The following is a 17,505-nucleotide window of genomic DNA, read 5'->3' as shown; positions in this document are numbered from 1 at the left end:
ATGTTTCCCTCCTTTTATCTTTAAAATAAAAAAGTAAAATAAAATAAAAAAATAAAAATGACTTGAAGGATTGATTTTAAACAAATAAATACAGAGCGTCCATAATGGTAGCTATAAGAAACCCCGTCTGGAATTTAATCCTCCTTCCTGCTCCAGCACTCTAATCTTATTTTAAATTATTCTCTTATCTCCAGTTCTCCCTCTGGAGTTCTTAAACAATACCATCATGCCTTCTACAACATCCCCATGTTGAGCATAGCTGTATTCTCATTACAGATGCTGTCCTCACAGATTCACTCCGGGATTGGTTCCTCCAAATATCCAAGCTAAGAACAACTCTTGCCGAATAAAGGAGAGGTCACTCAAGACCCAGGAGGGTGCAAATCAGCCAGCCATATATCTGCCTCCAGGTTAAACACCAGGTAATTCTGGAGATAGAAAGATCTTCAAGTGGACTCTGCTAGTCTCAGACCCAGTGTGACCTGTCTGCAGGTACAACTCAAAGAAAATGGAAAAATGAAGGAAGAAAAAGGACTAGAAACCCCTGGAATTGAAAAAGTTGTACAGACAAAAAGAAATTCTTAAATATTTTCAACTAAGTACCACAACCACTAATACTTTTATGGCTGTGTTTGGGGTTCTGCAAATATTAAAATGACCAGTGACATTCATCCAGACTGTACCCAGCAGGTGGGGCACAGTGAAAATATTAAGTACTTTTCTAATATTTATGCTTGAGTTAATGATGTCTTTATTTATAGTTAATGTTGTTTTTTGTTTATTTGTTTTTCTTCTGGTACCAGGAATTGAACTCACAACCTTGTGCTTGACAAGATGGCATTGTGCCGCTGAGCTAAATCCCCATCCCCCTTATAGTTAATGTTGATATAGTTCTTTTGGTAATTGCTCCTGATAGCTTGGAAAATAAAATTTTAACATATTGCTTAACATTTCAATAATATTCTTCATATTTATTATCACATGTAGGATTTTCATCTGTAGTATACTGATTAAATATCAATAGGTGATCATTAGATCTCCATACGACAACCCAAGTAGTAACATTTTATTTTCATAAGGTAGATTTTCTGGTTGGGAAAGGTCATTGTAAGAAGATCCTTTCATCTATTAAACTACAATATATGCTTTAAGTTTTATCACCCTTTATGTATTGACACTAAATATTTTTTCCTAAAGCATGTAATGAATCAGAAATATGAAGGAAAAATTATCAGGATCATTAATTGTTGTTTCTTAGAACATCAGTTCTATTCACTATCCTAATCAGAGTTCATTTCAGGAAACAACAAATTAACATTACGATTTATCTGACTTATACTTTGTATTTCACAGAAAATCAAGAAAATTTGGATTTCAAGAACACTAAAACATTTCAAGAACTATGCTACCAACACTACTGGGAATCAATAATAGACTTATAAGCTTTAGAATATATGCCTCTTTTTGTTTACTTTATAACTGTGACTTCTGCTAATATAAAAACATAATTATTTAGCAGAAATTTTAAAATAATGTGTTGACATTAAAAATAAATTTAGAACATACTAAATTAAGACCTGAGGTTAAATTGGCAAAGGTATAAATGAAACGACTAATAACACAAGTTCATCAATAAGTGAAAGCAATATTATATGTCACAATATTAATATTGCTATATTTAATTTTTAGGTAACTGTGGTATACTTTAACTTTTAGTAATATTTTTCATTTTATGTGATAGTCTTTTGTAAATACAAGTTGAAATATTTTTAAATAAATATGAAGTCTATAAATGGTGAAAGTTAATCATATGTTTTTAAATTCTTGCTTTTATAATCTAATTTTTGTATATTTTATATTTTCTGATTCCTATTTTCAATATATGTTTGAACTATATTGACAATATATTGATTATTCAATGGTTTACATTGCATATGTAAATGTGTTTTTCTATTCAAAATAGTTACATAGGTTAAAAGATTGAACAAATGCAGGAAAACCTTATTTCTATAGACGTAATTGTTTCTAGTAACTCTCAAACTATGCTCCCCACACAAAAATTAAAGCATATATACAGAAAACCATTCATTTATTTTGCTCTGTCTCCACTCCCCAACTGAGCTTTATGGAATAATCTGGAAATATAACACTAAATTATTTTTATTGAAACATTTTTAGATTTCATGTTATTCATCCCAAACAGCCCTTGTTCCTCCAAGCCCTCATACTCTTCACATAATATATCAACAGATTTCCCAGATCCTTTGCTAAAATCAACACTGGCCGGCTAAGCATTCCAGGGAAGAATCCCAAGCCACCAAGTCCAGTCCCAGAAACTGAAGATCCAGGTACTGTATCTTTAAATTGAGCTTCCATTGAAGTAAAAACTCTCTATCCGGCTCTTCCAAACTACTATTGCCTGCATATAATATGGGAAACTATGCCCTGTGGTGTCCAGTATCCAGGAGATAATGTAGCATACTGTGAATGTTGAACATTAAACAGAATGTGGGCTGTAGAAAATTCTAAACTATGGATTTGTTGTATATTTATGGAGAGTTTAATTCTGAGAAGTCTGCTCCCTTTTGCAGAGAAATTTGTCCAGGATTATCTTCTTCTGCATAGCTAAAGCCTTTATTTGATGCTTAGTTTATGTACACAATATCATTATAAAATACTGTTATGACCAGCATTACAAAGGAGCCAATAATGCAGTGACTTTGAAATGTTTTCATGTCGTTCTCCCTATGAATCAGACCTTGAGGAACTCAGATTGAAGATGTCCACTTGCAACAACTCCATTTCTCAGCCCTTGATATTTGTTCTGGCCAGAATTCCTGGCCTGGAATTTTTCTATGGTTGGTTCTCTGTGCTTTGTTTCTTGATATGTGTCATTGTGATCATGGGTAATGTCACCATTGCATGTATCATCTGGATGGAGAAGAGTCTCCATGAGCCTATGTTTCTCCTCCTGGCCATTCTATCAGTTGTTGACTTGTGCTTGGTCAGTGTCACTGTGCCCCGCATCCTGGGTATATTCTGGATGAATGCCAAGGAAATCAGGTTTGATGCCTGCCTCACGCAGATGTTTTTCATCCCTTCCTTTTATGTCGTGGAATCTGGGATCCTCTTGGCCATGGCTTTTGACAGATTTGTGGCTATCTGGTATCCTCTGAGATACATAACCATTCTTGATGTGAAAATGCTTATAAAGATGGCACTAGCTATCCTGGTAAGAGCAATGGCAGTGCTGACTCCAGCACCCATCTTGGTAAGAAGAGTGAAAAGCTTCCAAACCCACATAATTGCTTACTGCTACTGTGCCTACATAGCTGTGGTGATGACAGCCTGTGGAGACATCTCTCACCATATTATCTATGGCCTCATGGTTATAGCAGCATCAGTGGGATTTGATTTGTTTTTATCATTCTGTCCTATGGACTTATCCTTCATGCTGTCTATCGGATACCATCTTGGGAAGCACAAAGCAAAGCTCTCAGCACTTGCAGCTCTCATCTTTGTGTTATCGGTCTTTTTTATTCTCCTGTTGTCTTTTCTGTCCTGGCCCAGATTTTAGGCTACCATATGGCTCCCCATTTACAGATTATCATTGACAACCTTTACTTTCTGGTTCCTCCCATGGTCAACCCTCTTAATTATGGAGCATGAACCAAACAAATAAGGGAGTAGATACTACAAATCTTCCACTGTCAAGCAGATTGAGGCTGGTAATTTTGATGGACAGAAGATCTGGTGATCTGGAACTGGATGTCATATTAGGATATAGGTAGAGATAATTCCTTCTAGGTTTGTCATGTCATAGGAAAATGGATAACCAGTGTAAGAGGAAATCTATATAAGAATGTAACTGGAGCACGTTGTTTCTATCAAGGTGGAATTGTTATGAAATTCTTATAACCAAAATATTCCTTAAATACTTAAATAGTAAAATAGGACAATATTTTGCTCTGAAAATTATTATTTGATCATACCATGTCATGTAAATTAGGAGCACTTCACAAATGACGTTGAAATTTAGGCACATATTATACAGATACATGGATAAAAATAATTATAAATGTGTGTGTTAAACTATTTTTTCTTTTTCATATTTGTGTTTTAATTATTTCAGTGGCACAAAATACTTTATCAAACAGAATAATCCCAATAAAATAAATATACACAAATATCTAAATAAGTACATAAATGAGTAATGAGCTACCTTTCTCTGTCTAAGGACTTTAGAAAAACTAAAAGGAAGAAAAAGGAAATAATATTTGGTAATATACAATAAATTGTGCCTAAGAAGTAGGCAGTTTACAAATGATGAAAATATCTTGTTTTGTTTTTTTTTTGTTTTGTTTTGTTTTTTTGTTTTTTTGTTTTTCTCTGGTACCGGGAACCGAACTCACAACCTTGCGCTTGCCAGGCAGGCGCTTTTGCCGCTGAGCTAAATCCCCAGCCCCCGATGAAAATATCTTGAAAGTTAGGTTTTTTTTCTAACTTTAATTTTACTTGCTACTTAGATGATTTCATTTTTTTTAGAATTTAAATATTCATTTCTATATCTTAATCCATAAATTTTGTCTGTTCCCAGAAAGCAAATTACAAATGCTTTGTGGATCACTATCAGATAAATCTTGAACATAATGCTTTCCAAACTAAAGTATTTGAATTTTTATTTTATTGTGATAAAAATCACTTAAGATGAAATAAACACACAAAATATAGATCTCCCATATAACTTTGAACCTATGGGCAAAAATACTGCATTGTTACTCTTGATCTCCTGGGGAATTATATTGGCCCCTATATTTCCCACTTTTTTTACCTTGACTTGAGTTAAATTCATTTCAGAAACTCAAAATTGTCTAGTTTTTCAGTGTCAGTACAACTGATCACAGTAATTACTTTTATATTTATGTTTTCTACTTTATACTTTTATCACTTGAATGCATTTCTAGAAGATAAAATCTTACTAATTAATCTTTGTATCTCTAATTTCTCTCTTATTCTAACTTATTAACATTGTAACTAGGTTGTCTTTCTCCAACTAACATCTCATTTCATTCCTTAAAATCTTCAACATTCTGTTTCTCAAGGTAAAAACTGAACACACCGTTGTGTACATGACTGGCCACCAATTTGCCTTGCTAGTTGCCTTTTCTCAGTAAATCATAGACTAGGTGTAATTTAGCAAAACCTGACTGATTTATTTGTAAAGAACCATGTATGTATTTCTTACCACTTTAGCTATTTTTCCTCACAGTTAGCAGGCATTTCAGCTCAATCTTTCCTAGTCAAAATTTTTTCCACATCAAGACACTTCTCTGCATTGTTGTCCTTAATGATTATCTTTCAGTAATATCATCTTGACCTTTTCTTTAATTCTGGTTTCTTCCAGATGTCTTTGCCTGTGATCTGTTATGTATCACAGTTGTTTCTTCATAAACTTTAACATTCCTGCTACAAAGACCTTTAGCTACAAGAAGGTGCCATGCCAGGTAATTCAATTGTTCACAGGCTTTAAACTAGTAGTTCAATGTTTAAAAAGGCTTTAGGTAATAGTAGACCAAGGAATATAGATAGAGGTCTCATACTTACCCTCTCATTTCTAGTTCTTATAACGAGATGTCCCTCGGTGAATGTAGAACAAACATAAGCGTAGATAATATTTACCTTCAGAATCATGCACCAATATGTACTTTTTCCTATAGATACTTCCAATCTTTTGTTTATATACAAACAACTTGCTGATTCTGTCTCCCTCACTCTCTCATTTCATACATACATATCTGTATAGTCATATACCTCCCCTGTAACATGCATACAAAGAACATACATGTACATATAATATATATATTAAATTATATCAATAGATATACAAAACCATGGTTATTACCCTTATACTTTTTATACACAAATTTTCAGACCAGCACATTTGCTCAAATAAATTGGCAGCCTATCTCAGAATGTTGCCATCACATGCTCTTACTCAACTACTGGAACTCACTCATAGGTATGCATCCGTCTTTTGTCCTTGCTTGACCTCACCCTTTTTATTTTCTTCACTGAATGTTGTTTACCTTTTTGATGGTTTCTACTGACTGTTTTTTTCCCTCAATCATGACTCAAATCACAAAATGTGAAACTGATTCCATCAAATATTCTACACTAAAATGAGTATTCTATCTCTTGTTTCCATAGACTCTGGGATTTCCATGGCATGAGTTTAATAAATATTTTTAATAAACAAACCTCATTTTCAAATAGCTTGTCTACTGAGAAAAAGATCATAAGATAATGCATACACTTAAACATTTTTTTAGCCCACTTACTAAAATAACAGGACAGGAGAATAAAACAATAGAAGAAAAGAAAGGGTAGGAAATAAGAACAAAGGAGAAGTGGAGGACGCTTAGGAGAGGTTGGCATCTTGTTTTCCCAGCTCACTTTCCTCTCCACATTGCAGTGGTTTCAGAGTGAGGTCTCTTCAACTCTGTTTTTGAAATTTATTTATGACTCTCTCTCTCTCAGCACTAGTGGTCCAATGTGTTCTCTAAATTCCACTTCCTAATTATGAAAATTATCTTCTGGAGAATTATAAACTGCAAGATTTAGCTCTTTGCTTGAATGAACTTAGCATACTGCTCTCACGTATGTCACACACACAGTTTCATTACAAAAAGTACTGGAGGCTGGAGTGATCTGAGTGTTCATAGTGATGCACATTCTCTGTAGGTTCTTCATTGACAAGTCTGGTTCCATAGAGCTCCTCCCTCTGATTTCTCTCTACCATATTAGGATGGTATCCTTTCCCCATGATTAAGGGCTTCAAGAGGTAAAAGGCAGAAATTCTTAAGCCAGATATGGTCTGTACACAAAACTGACAGCATCACTTTCACGGCATCCTCTTCCTCAAATTAACTGAAGAATCAGCGGAAGTTTAGGGATTAGAAATAAACACAATTGCATTGGACATGTAATTTGGATGATAGTTATCAGGACATCTTTAAAAATCTTTTCTCTGTGTCTCCTGTCTACACCAACTCATACACTTTATATATGATATAATGTAAGTACCAATTTAAAGTAAAAGTAATAAAGAAATAAATGTATAGGCTAGTATATTATACAGTGGCAGGAAGGCTGAAATTTGTCTCCCCTCGTGTATTCTATTTTTTTTTTTTTTTGAAGAGAGCTACTTTGTATTGTTTAGAAATCTAAGTCTTTTGGCCTATTTTTTGTTTACCTTTCTGTTAAAAATATAAGTGAACTTCTGTTCCCCAGAAATATACAGAACAATTTTAATAAAAACATTTTAGTCTAGGTTAAAAATTTGATCTAATATGTCTCTGGATTTTATATAAAAAATCAAACACCACTTTCCCTTAACAGGTGAACTGCATTGTCTCCATCTATTGAAAAGGCTGTGTTTCTTATTAACCTTCTAAACAACTTCAGATGGCTTTAGACAAATCCTAGACTTCTCAGTAATTAAAGCTAAAATATTCACTCTCTTAAAAAGATGATTGCAGAGGGAATGGGGGCTCTTTCCTAGAATACAGGCTTGATGTAGTCAGCATTCTCCTGCACGCCTTCATCTTCTGTGTGAGACCATGAGGGAATATGGACAAATATGCCTTCTCTTGCTTTTCAATTTTTACGCATTTTCTTAAAGAATCATTTATTCTTTCTTTTTCAATTCATTTTTATTTTAAAGATAAAAAATAGAAATAGAAATAAAAAAGAGTTTCAAAACAGGCTGATTAAAGACAGCTTAATTACCTTAAGGCTGCTCCAGAAGTACCCTGTAGAGTTCTTATCTAGGCCCAAGATTTCCAGCACTCTGTGTAAGTCTTTCTCTATTTTGGGGAGTTAGATCTACCCATGAGCATAGTTTGTGTGAAGTATTGGACATGTGGTTGTGTAGGAGTTACCGCCTACCAGTAAGGGGTGGGATCACTGAATACATATTTCATATTTTTATGGCCTCATAAAGACAACTTAGAATTGTGTTTCTTATGATTTTTCTAACTATACCTAGAAAGAGAAAGCTCTGAAAATATACAGCACTACTTTGCTCAGTAGGACTCATATTATTGGTTTTCTTCCCTTCACAATCTGACTTGCTCAACAAGTCTTTCTTTGGGTCAATTTACAAGCATGCTATGTACAAAAAGTATCACACTGGTTCGCTTTTATGAAAACTCTTGATTGACAATTTTTACAACATTAATCTTCTGTTTATACTATGAGACCATCATAGGGAAAATTTTATTTTATTTTCATATTCTTCATATAGGTATATATTATTTACCTGCAAGATGAGAGTGAAACCCCTAGTGAGTAGAAAAACTAACTGGATTAATAATATTCATGTGCATATGGTGGTAGCTGTAGTGCTGTTTTACCCTCTCCTAATAGAGACCCAAATGACCCCCAAGAAGGTCTCACATGATGAGAAAACTCAGAACACGGCTAAATGCCAGTCTCATTCTCTTGGCTTTTCTTCCCTGGCTTACAAGTCCTTTTGATTTACAGCAACAAGAATAGGAGAAAAGACAGTGTTGGATTCTCCTCATCACAGAACCTGATCAATCTAACTAATTATATCTAAAAACTCTTCATATTTTCTCATAATAGATTTTGGCAAAAACAGTGAATTTATTTATTATAAGTTTAAATTACACTGACAGACAACAGGCTTCTTCCAAGAACATGAGAAGCAATGCTGGTCTGAAAATTGGAGTTTTTCTAACTCAATAAAAAGACTATATTTTTATAGTGAAAAAAAATATTAAAAGACTGGAATATTAGTACACAGTTCCCTATCCAAGAAGGATTTATATAGTTTGATCACCAATAAAGGCAGAGATGAGTCTTTTTTTTCATAATTTCCATGCTCAAGGAAGGTAGATTCACATATGCCTGCACATATATATGAGTTATGAGAGTGATTTCAGAACTAGATTGGAATTATGGTAACATTTCCTCACTTTATATAAAATTTGGTATTCAAATCTCATAGTTATTTGCTGTGACTTCCTTTAGAATTTTTTTTCTTCTAAAGTATTAATTATTACTTCTTACATGTGAAAGTAAATCTATTTTTCCTCCCACAAACTAAATAACTACTTATATTTGCCTACTATTCCTGTATCATCACTAGAGCATAATAAAGTATGCCTTTGTTACTGTTACACATCCAAATAATAAACTTACTGAGTCTTGGGCCAAAAGACAGAGGAAACATGTGAGTGGTAGGGAAGGCAAAAAAAGAAATATGGACTGAAGGAAAAAAGGAAAAGTTGAACTGATTAAAAACAGAAGCAGATATGTTAAGGATTCATAAGGTACACATGTAGTTTACATGCAAGTTTATTCTGATTGCTTTTGTCTTGGGGATATAAATTCTGTAGGAGTAGATCATTATGATCCAAAAATCACTACAATAATATATGAAGTTTTCACCTTAAACAGGCAAATCTGTATTTTTCCTCTTCAGTACGGCTTGTGAGCTCACTGCTGGGTATCAAGTTTTGGAATAAAAACCTGAGCAACCCTTGTACGAATCTCCTTGGTCTTTACACCATAGACAATAGGGTTAAGGGCAGGGGGCACAAGCAAGTAGGTGGTAGACAAGAGGATGTGGACGTAGGGTGGCACGTGACCAAAACGGTGACTGAAGAAAGAAAAAAAAGCAAGGATATAAAACTCCAAAAAGACAACAATATGAGCTGTACAAGTGTTGAATGCTTTGATTCGTGCCTCTTTCTGGGAAAGATGAAAAACTGCCTGAAAAATCATAATGTAGGAGAATAAGACAAAGATCATATCAAACCCTAGAATTGCAAAAGCCACAAAGAGCCCGTATGACTTGTTAACGTGAACATCTTCATCCGCCATCTTGACTACAGCCATGTGCTCACAGTAAGAATGGGCAATTGCCAAAGAGTGGAAAAGTTGCAGTCGTTTCAATAGAATGGGTAAAATCCCAACCAGTACTGCTGCCCGGATTACCACCATCAGCACCACTCGAACTACAAAGAAAGGTGTGAGAATGGATGTGTGCCTCAAAGGATCACAGATGGCAACATAGCGGTCAAAGGCCATGGCCAGGAGGATGCCAGATTCCATGCCCTGCAAGGCATGAACAAAGAAGAGCTGGGTGAGGCAAGCATCAAATGCCATGGTGCAAGAACCAAACCAGAAAATGGCCAACATCTTAGGAGCAATGGCTACACAAAGACCTAGGTCAGTAGCTGCCAATACTGCTAGGAAGATATACATGGGTTGGTGTAAACTGCGTTCTATAGGGATAATAATTAGCAATAAAATGTTCCCCAGCAGAGCCACTAGGCACAGGCCAAAGAAAGGAAATCCAATCCAAAATTGCACATTCTCAAGTCCAGGGATACCAATCAGGATCACCGTCCTTGGGTTCAGATATGACATGTTGGTGGCTCCCATGAGGCTAATTCTGTCCTCTATTCACCACATATTCTATGACCTATTCAGAGAAAATTATGAATGGGAAGCAAAAGGATGCTGTCCTCATATTTCCTCTCAAAACATGTAAATATGGATGGAAATTTGATTATGTGACTTTAAATTTTTAAGTATCAATTGAATTCAACATCAGAACAGAGCTCTTATTTATCTAGTTATAAAGCCAAAGTTAATATTTGTGGATGAAGAATGCAACCCAGTGTTCATTCCTAAGAAACTGTTTAAATGAAACTATGGTTTTAAGAGCCCTGATTCTGCTAGTTTCCGTAGTCTCCTCTGAAGGTATTAGAGAGACCAATCCTAAATTTTATGTGTATCTGTCTTGGAACTCCAGGCACAATAAAGACTAGAATAAATTCTTCTGTGATGATCAAAGTCATAGAATAGGTCTGCAATCCCATAAGCCCTGTCCAGTTTACACAAAGTTCAGAATATGCAGATTGTATAATCTCGCTGAGTCTTCCTGTGTTAGTGTTCTCATGTTCAGATCTTTTCTCAGCCTAGTTGCTGACTGCCAAATCAGTTGAAGTTTTCTTCTTTAGGCACTATTGATTGAATTAAGTCACCCTTAGGAATTTTGCAGCAGATACTTTTATCAGTAGTGACTGAGCATACTGGACTCACAGTGATTATTGTATCATGAGTATAAACAGAATGGCATGAAAAGTGATCTAAGTACTCAGAAATCTGAAAAGAAAAGAAAGTTGAGAACAGATAAGAAGTCAATGAAATACAAAGGGGCAATAAACTGGATTAGTGTACAGATCAAAAAAAAAACCTAGCCTGTTGGATAACCTCTATGGGTCAAACCTATTTAGGTCCTTAAAGCACCTCAGAAGCAAAGATAATGGCTGTAATGGATCTCACTGTGACCTAGATGCTGTTTTCCATTTTAATGTCAGTGATTAGCATGAAAATAACTTCTGACCTTTTCAATATACTGCCCCACTTCACATCCACTCCAAACTTATCATCTTTATGTTTTACTTTACCTCTTTCTCTGGAAAACCACCAAACAAAGTTTCAAACAACATTATCTGCAATCACATTTAAAAAAGGATTTTCCTGGACAATTCTATAAGACCAAACAATATAAAGTTTTTCTAGCATTTTCCTATAATTGTGCCATAGCATCCATACAAGACATTAACTAAGAAGTATTTCTTTGAGTGAGACTTTTTTTTCCACTCAATGTAAAATACACAAAGGGAAAATTTTTTCTGAAGAAAGAATTGGTTAAAAACTATTACAAGATGAATTTTTTTCAGTTGAATGACTTTGGTCAGCCAGATCTGTAAGATGTGACATTCACGGAAGCAGGAGCAGTGATCACTGTTGGAGCAGAACAGGCACATAATGTCCCACTATTCTGCCTACCTTGGCTGAGTCAATAAATTAAATGTATTGAATTAATTTGGCCCAATACACCTGACAAATAATCATGTCCCTTCTTAAAATTTTAGTGAGGAAGTAGGCATGCAATGAACAGGAAGGCTAATTTAAAAATTTATTCTAAGACAGTAAATATACATTTTGTGCCACTTCGCTTCACATGATAATCCAGTCAGGAAATGCTATTCCTGGTCTCACAGTGGAAAATACATAGGTATGGGTAAATGAAGTCAAGGTGAAGTATGGAAAATGAGTTAAAAAATGGAAGATGTTAATGTCCTGATACAGAAAAGGTCAGATTCCAGGCGATAGTGTATGAGCTTAGGTTACTGCACACACTACAGCAATAGAATCAGATAACAGTGCTGGTACAGGCAGTAGAATACTTAATGTTTTTAATCATTTCCCACATCTTTGAAGCCTTCCTGTGTAAATACACACACACTCACACACACAGACACACACATATATGCTGTAAAACCAGAGTATCTTTTACTTAAAAATTTTAATAAAACAAGTTTACAATCAGTTGTACATTGAAATTAAATTGGAAATAATTTCTTGTTTTCATCTTGCTCTTGCTACTAATCAACAAAAGTGTCCATTAAGTTTTCTTCATATTAATTAGAATGAAACTTTTCAGTCACATTTATTTCTCTTCCATCTCTAAATGACATGAATCTAGTATGTCTCACAAGTTGTTCATAGAATAACCAGACAGATATCTGAGATCCAGAAAATGCAGCTGACCAAAGGAAATTTTGTTACTGAGAAACACAGCTTTTTTAATTGAAGATCATTCAATTAGCTATCTTTTGCACTCACTCTTAAAATTTCTACAGTTGAGACTCCTTCACTATATTCATTGCCAGCACAGGGAGAAGAAACTTACCCAGATAAATAAATACCAGGCAGGAATATAAGCATAGTGATGGGAAAGGTCTTTGATGACAGATTTTAGAATCTGAAAGGTATTAATAGCTAAGCATCTTTCATCAGCCTTTAACTCCTTTTCCCCTTGACTCTTTGTAGAATCTGAGGTGATCTCAGGAGGATCTTACAGACCCGGTCCCTGGAGGCTGTCATGCTTCTGAGACCAGTCTCCACTTTGCAGGAGAAAGCTGCTCCTTGCTTGAAAGTTTCAACCCAGAAAATATTTAGTTATTTTATCAGAAATAATGAGAGTAGGGAAATAGCAAGTTATGGATCATTTTCAGAGTATGATGATCTGAAATCATTGGAAGCATGTAAAAAGAAAATCAGAAATAGAATTTGTAGACTTAAAAAACAAAAGCAGTCATTGTTTTTTCAACTTTCAAGCATCTGGCAAGTTTACAGTTAAAAGAAACAAAATACAACTCATTTTGTGCGTATAATTTTACTATAGCTTTGACTCATGAAGCTGCAATTACTTTTGTTGTTGCTGTTGTTTTTTTCCAGTACCAGGAGTGGAACTCTTGACCTTGCGCTTCCTGGGCAGGTGCTGTGCCGCTGAGCTAAATCCCCAGTCCCGTGAAGCTGCAATTACTAAGACCATTATTGTGACCATTAGAACTAAACTCAAACTGTTAAAGCATTTTGCAACTTCAAAAGATAAAAATGAAAAAGATACAGTTTCATCTCCTTAGTGGCAAGATTCTGTACAGTTTTCTTGCTGCTTTGGTCCTTTTCAAAAGATATGGTATTCATACACAGTGGGGTTCTGCTCTGTCATAAAAAATAATCCTGAGGCATTTCTAGGCAAATGGATGCAATTTGAGAAGATAAAGTTAAGTGAAATGTCAGACATATAAGCTTAAATATTGGATGGTTTCTCTTAGATGAGACATGTGCATAAGAATATGCCTATGCATATGTATATGTATATATATATATACACAAATAAAGAACAACACAGAAGAAAGATAAATAGGAAATAGGGAGAAGTTCAAATAATTCCTCAAATTACTTATGCTATTGTTTCAAAAATAATTTGATATATACAGTAACTTTTTTCACTTATATTAGTATTTTATTTTAGGTCACTGCAAAGAACATTTTGTGTTTTTCTCTGTTTCTGTTTTGCAAGTAAATTTTTGGTCTTTGTCTTGTATTTGATTAATTACTTTAAAAATAATGATATACAGTTTATAACTGTTATTATTCTCTTATTCTTTGTTATGAATTTTTGTGTTTTTTTCATAAAATAAAAAACATACTTAAAATCAATACTAATTATATTCATCTTACTCAACCAGTACATATACATATCTCATCTTAATCCCTTTTATTTTTCCTTCATGTCACCAGTCCCTATTGCTACTAGGTCTTCCAAACTCTACAAAATCCACCTCCCTGTCTCCTATCACTTCTCTTTCATTCTGCTCTTTAAATAATTTATAGTTGGAGTTTCTCATATAAGAGAAACCCTGTGATATTTAACCTTCTGTGTCTGATTTATTTTGCTTAGCATTATGATTCCAACATACATCCTTTTTACTACAACTGACTTCCATTTATTCTTCTTTTTGACTAGTATTGTTTAGACCAATTTGAGAATATATGATTCTCTATTTTGACACCATTTGAACTGCCACTAGGACTTGGAAAATTGTTATTTGCAGTTAGAAAAGGTGTATTTCTTCTTTTCTTTTTAGCACTTGCTTATTTGTCTTACTGCCCTGGCTAAGATTTCAAACACCATACATATACAATTGGTTTGGAAATACTTGTCTCTCAATTTAGGAAAAAGTGTTCATCATCCACCATAAACTATGAAGTTAAGCAAAAATTATACCATTGACTCTGATTTGAATTTCATTTAGGCCCTACTCAATTTCTTGATACTTTAAATATACTAGAATACCTGCATGGATTTTTATGTCTTCAAAAATATAGTTAACATTATTAATTGCAAAAGTAACATATTTTATTTCTACCTAGATTTCATTTATGATTACTTATTTTCATGTTATTATTGAGTCACTCTGATGTACTAAAATTCTGCTGGTACTTTCATGTATATTTTCATACTGGCTATAATTTTTAAAATATAATTAATAGGTTTTGGAATCAGAACAATGTTTTCCTGATAAAATGAACTGGGAGCTACTGTACCTCCTCCGTTTTCTGAAAGAGTGGTTTTGATAATGAGTACTATTCTTCCTTAAATGTTTGATGTAATTCTCAAGGAAAGGAACTTGTACTTCTTTCAACTAAGTAAGAATAAAAATGAAGAAATGTGTAATGCAGCAAAATCTAAAATTAAAATAAATCCATAAATGAAAATGTACATAGTCCAAAAGAACTAGCTTGATAATTAATAACTGAAATTACTCTAAGCAAAAACTAAAATGAGGTACAAAGTAAATGCAAAGAAATTAAAAAGGAATGTAAATTAGAAGTGAAATTTTTTAGAAAAGATAACATTAATATCAGTCTTCATTTGAATACTATTTATATAAACATGGCCATCATTTTGGAAATGCTTTTATGTTCCAGCACAATGAGTTGAAACTCCAACAATAAGCCATGCAGAGTCCAAACTGTCACAATCCCTGGAAAATAACACCATCCTCTTCATGGTCATGAATATTCAACAATCACTGCTGGGATCCACAATTCAGAAGAAACATCTGGGCCACGCGCTTACGAATCACCACATTTTTTACCCCATAGACAACAGGGTTGAGAGCAGGCGGCAGCAGAAGGTAGATGGTGGACAGGAGAATGTGAGTTGGGGGAGCAACATGTCCAAAACGGTGGCTGAAGAAAGAAAAGAAGGCAAGGAGATAAAACTCAAGAAACACAAAAATGTGAGCTGTGCACGTGTTGAACGCTTTGAGCCGTGCTTCCTTTTGCTGTAGACGAAAAACAGCCTGAAAAATCAGGGAGTAGGAGATGAGGATACAAATCATGTCAAATCCCAGAATGCTGAATCCCACAAAAAGACCACAGATCTTGTTGACTCGGACGTCTTCTGCGGCCAGCTTGACCACGGCCATGTGCTCACAGTAAGAGTGGGCAATGTGCACAGAGTGGAACACATGCAGCCTTTTGATGAGGATGGGAAGCAGACCAACCAGCACCACGGCGCGGGTGGCCACCGCTGCCATCAGACGCCCCAGGATGGAAGGTGTGAGGATGGACGTGTGTCTCAGAGGATCACAGATGGCAACGTAGCGGTCAAAGGCCATTGCCAACAGAATGCCGGACTCCATGCCTTGCAAGGCATGAATAAAGAACAGCTGGGCGAGACAAGCATCAAAGGCCATGGAGAAAGACTGGAACCAGAAGATGGCAAACATCTTGGGAGCGATGGCTGCACAGAGTCCTATGTCAGTGGCTGCTAGCACAGCCAGGAAGATGTACATAGGCTGGTGCAAGCTGCGCTCTGCAGGGATGACGATGAGCAAAATGATGTTTCCCAAAAGAGCCACTAGACACATGATCAAAAAAGGAAACCCAATCCAAAACTGCACATGCTCTAGTCTAGGAATGCCAATCAAATTTACAATTCTGGGGTTGAAATATGACATGTTCATGAGTTTTGTAGAGGTTTATATTCTGTCTTCCTGTGGTTGATTCTAATTCCTGCAGAAGACAACATGGATGGTTAGCAAAAAGGTCTCATCTCTTAGAATCTTTATTAGCATGCAATTACTATTTTTTGTCATTATGTATTGAGCAAAGATTTTCAATGCTTCCTAAAGCAGTTTGGCCGGGTTAAAGTGGGATTCTACAGTACTTGTCATGAGAACAGAAGCCAACAATCATGGAAAACTGTTACTACAATTAGGCAACAGACAAACTTCCAAAAGTTTCAGCATTTCTGTTTTAAATTGCTTTAAAGACTCCAAGAACAGTGGTATTTTGCAGATTCCTTATTACAAGCATTTAAGTTCAATGAAAATTAATAATCAGTCAGAAAGTGATTGTCTCATCAAAGAAGTCACCATAGAAAACAGACATCAAGACTGTGGCTGGAGGCACAGGGTGGAGACACAGAGGCCAGTCTTACAGGCCTCCCTAGAGAATAATAGTAACTTGAGATTGTGCTGCAATTACTCGGTCTAGTAAGTCCAGGCAGGCATCAGAAGCCCAGGTGGCTGACGAGACCATCTTGACCCATTCTTTCCCAAATATGCTTTGTTCTTTTCATGTACCCATGCTACATGACCTACAAAGACAGTGATGTTTTAGAGTTCAATTGTGAAAAGTGTAACCCTTTGTTCCTGGAGGGAAACCTCTAGACTTTAGACATACCATGCAGTTGTGCAGTAGCTTAGTTTAGTTGTTATAAGCAGGCAATTAGAGAAACCTAAGGTAGGATCAGATGGAAGAGTCATTCAAGCAGCCCTTAAGCTTAAAATGGAAATATCCCACCCAGGTTAGAAAGTAACTCAGGTAACTAAGCCAAGCTTAGAGATGCAAAGGTTAACATGATAATATAGAGAAAAAGTCTCTTCCCTCCAAGAAGAAAACTTTTATCCAAAATAGGCTGAATTAGACTTTAACACCCTTTTTTTACGTGGACTTGGAGAGAACAGATAGGAAAGATAGTTAGTTTTCTTTTTGAACTCTTTTCTAAATTCAATCCTCCTTTTGTGCTCTGCTTATACA

General features: G+C 35.1%; 2 protein-coding genes and 1 pseudogene across 2 annotated transcripts; 1 reads left to right on the top strand and 2 right to left on the bottom strand.

Moving 5' to 3' along the window:
* Window positions 1-2,779: 2,779 nt before the first annotated feature.
* On the top strand, window positions 2,780-3,723 carry LOC102025233 (annotated as a pseudogene).
* Window positions 3,724-9,522: 5,799 nt separating this feature from the next.
* LOC102029389 (olfactory receptor 52A1-like) lies at window positions 9,523-10,473 on the bottom strand. The gene has a single exon (XM_005380482.1). It carries the CDS (start codon window positions 10,471-10,473, stop codon window positions 9,523-9,525), a length of 951 nt encoding a protein of 316 aa, XP_005380539.1.
* Window positions 10,474-15,485: 5,012 nt separating this feature from the next.
* LOC102029070 (olfactory receptor 52A1-like) lies at window positions 15,486-16,427 on the bottom strand. Its single transcript, XM_005380481.2, has one exon. It carries the CDS (start codon window positions 16,425-16,427, stop codon window positions 15,486-15,488), a length of 942 nt encoding a protein of 313 aa, XP_005380538.2.
* Window positions 16,428-17,505: the final 1,078 nt, after the last annotated feature.

The sequence above is a fragment of the Chinchilla lanigera genome, unplaced genomic scaffold, assembly GCF_000276665.1.
Source record: "Chinchilla lanigera isolate Chin_1 unplaced genomic scaffold, ChiLan1.0 scaffold00013, whole genome shotgun sequence".
NCBI lineage: Eukaryota > Metazoa > Chordata > Mammalia > Rodentia > Chinchillidae > Chinchilla > Chinchilla lanigera.
This window is presented reverse-complemented; position numbering and strand designations above follow the sequence as displayed.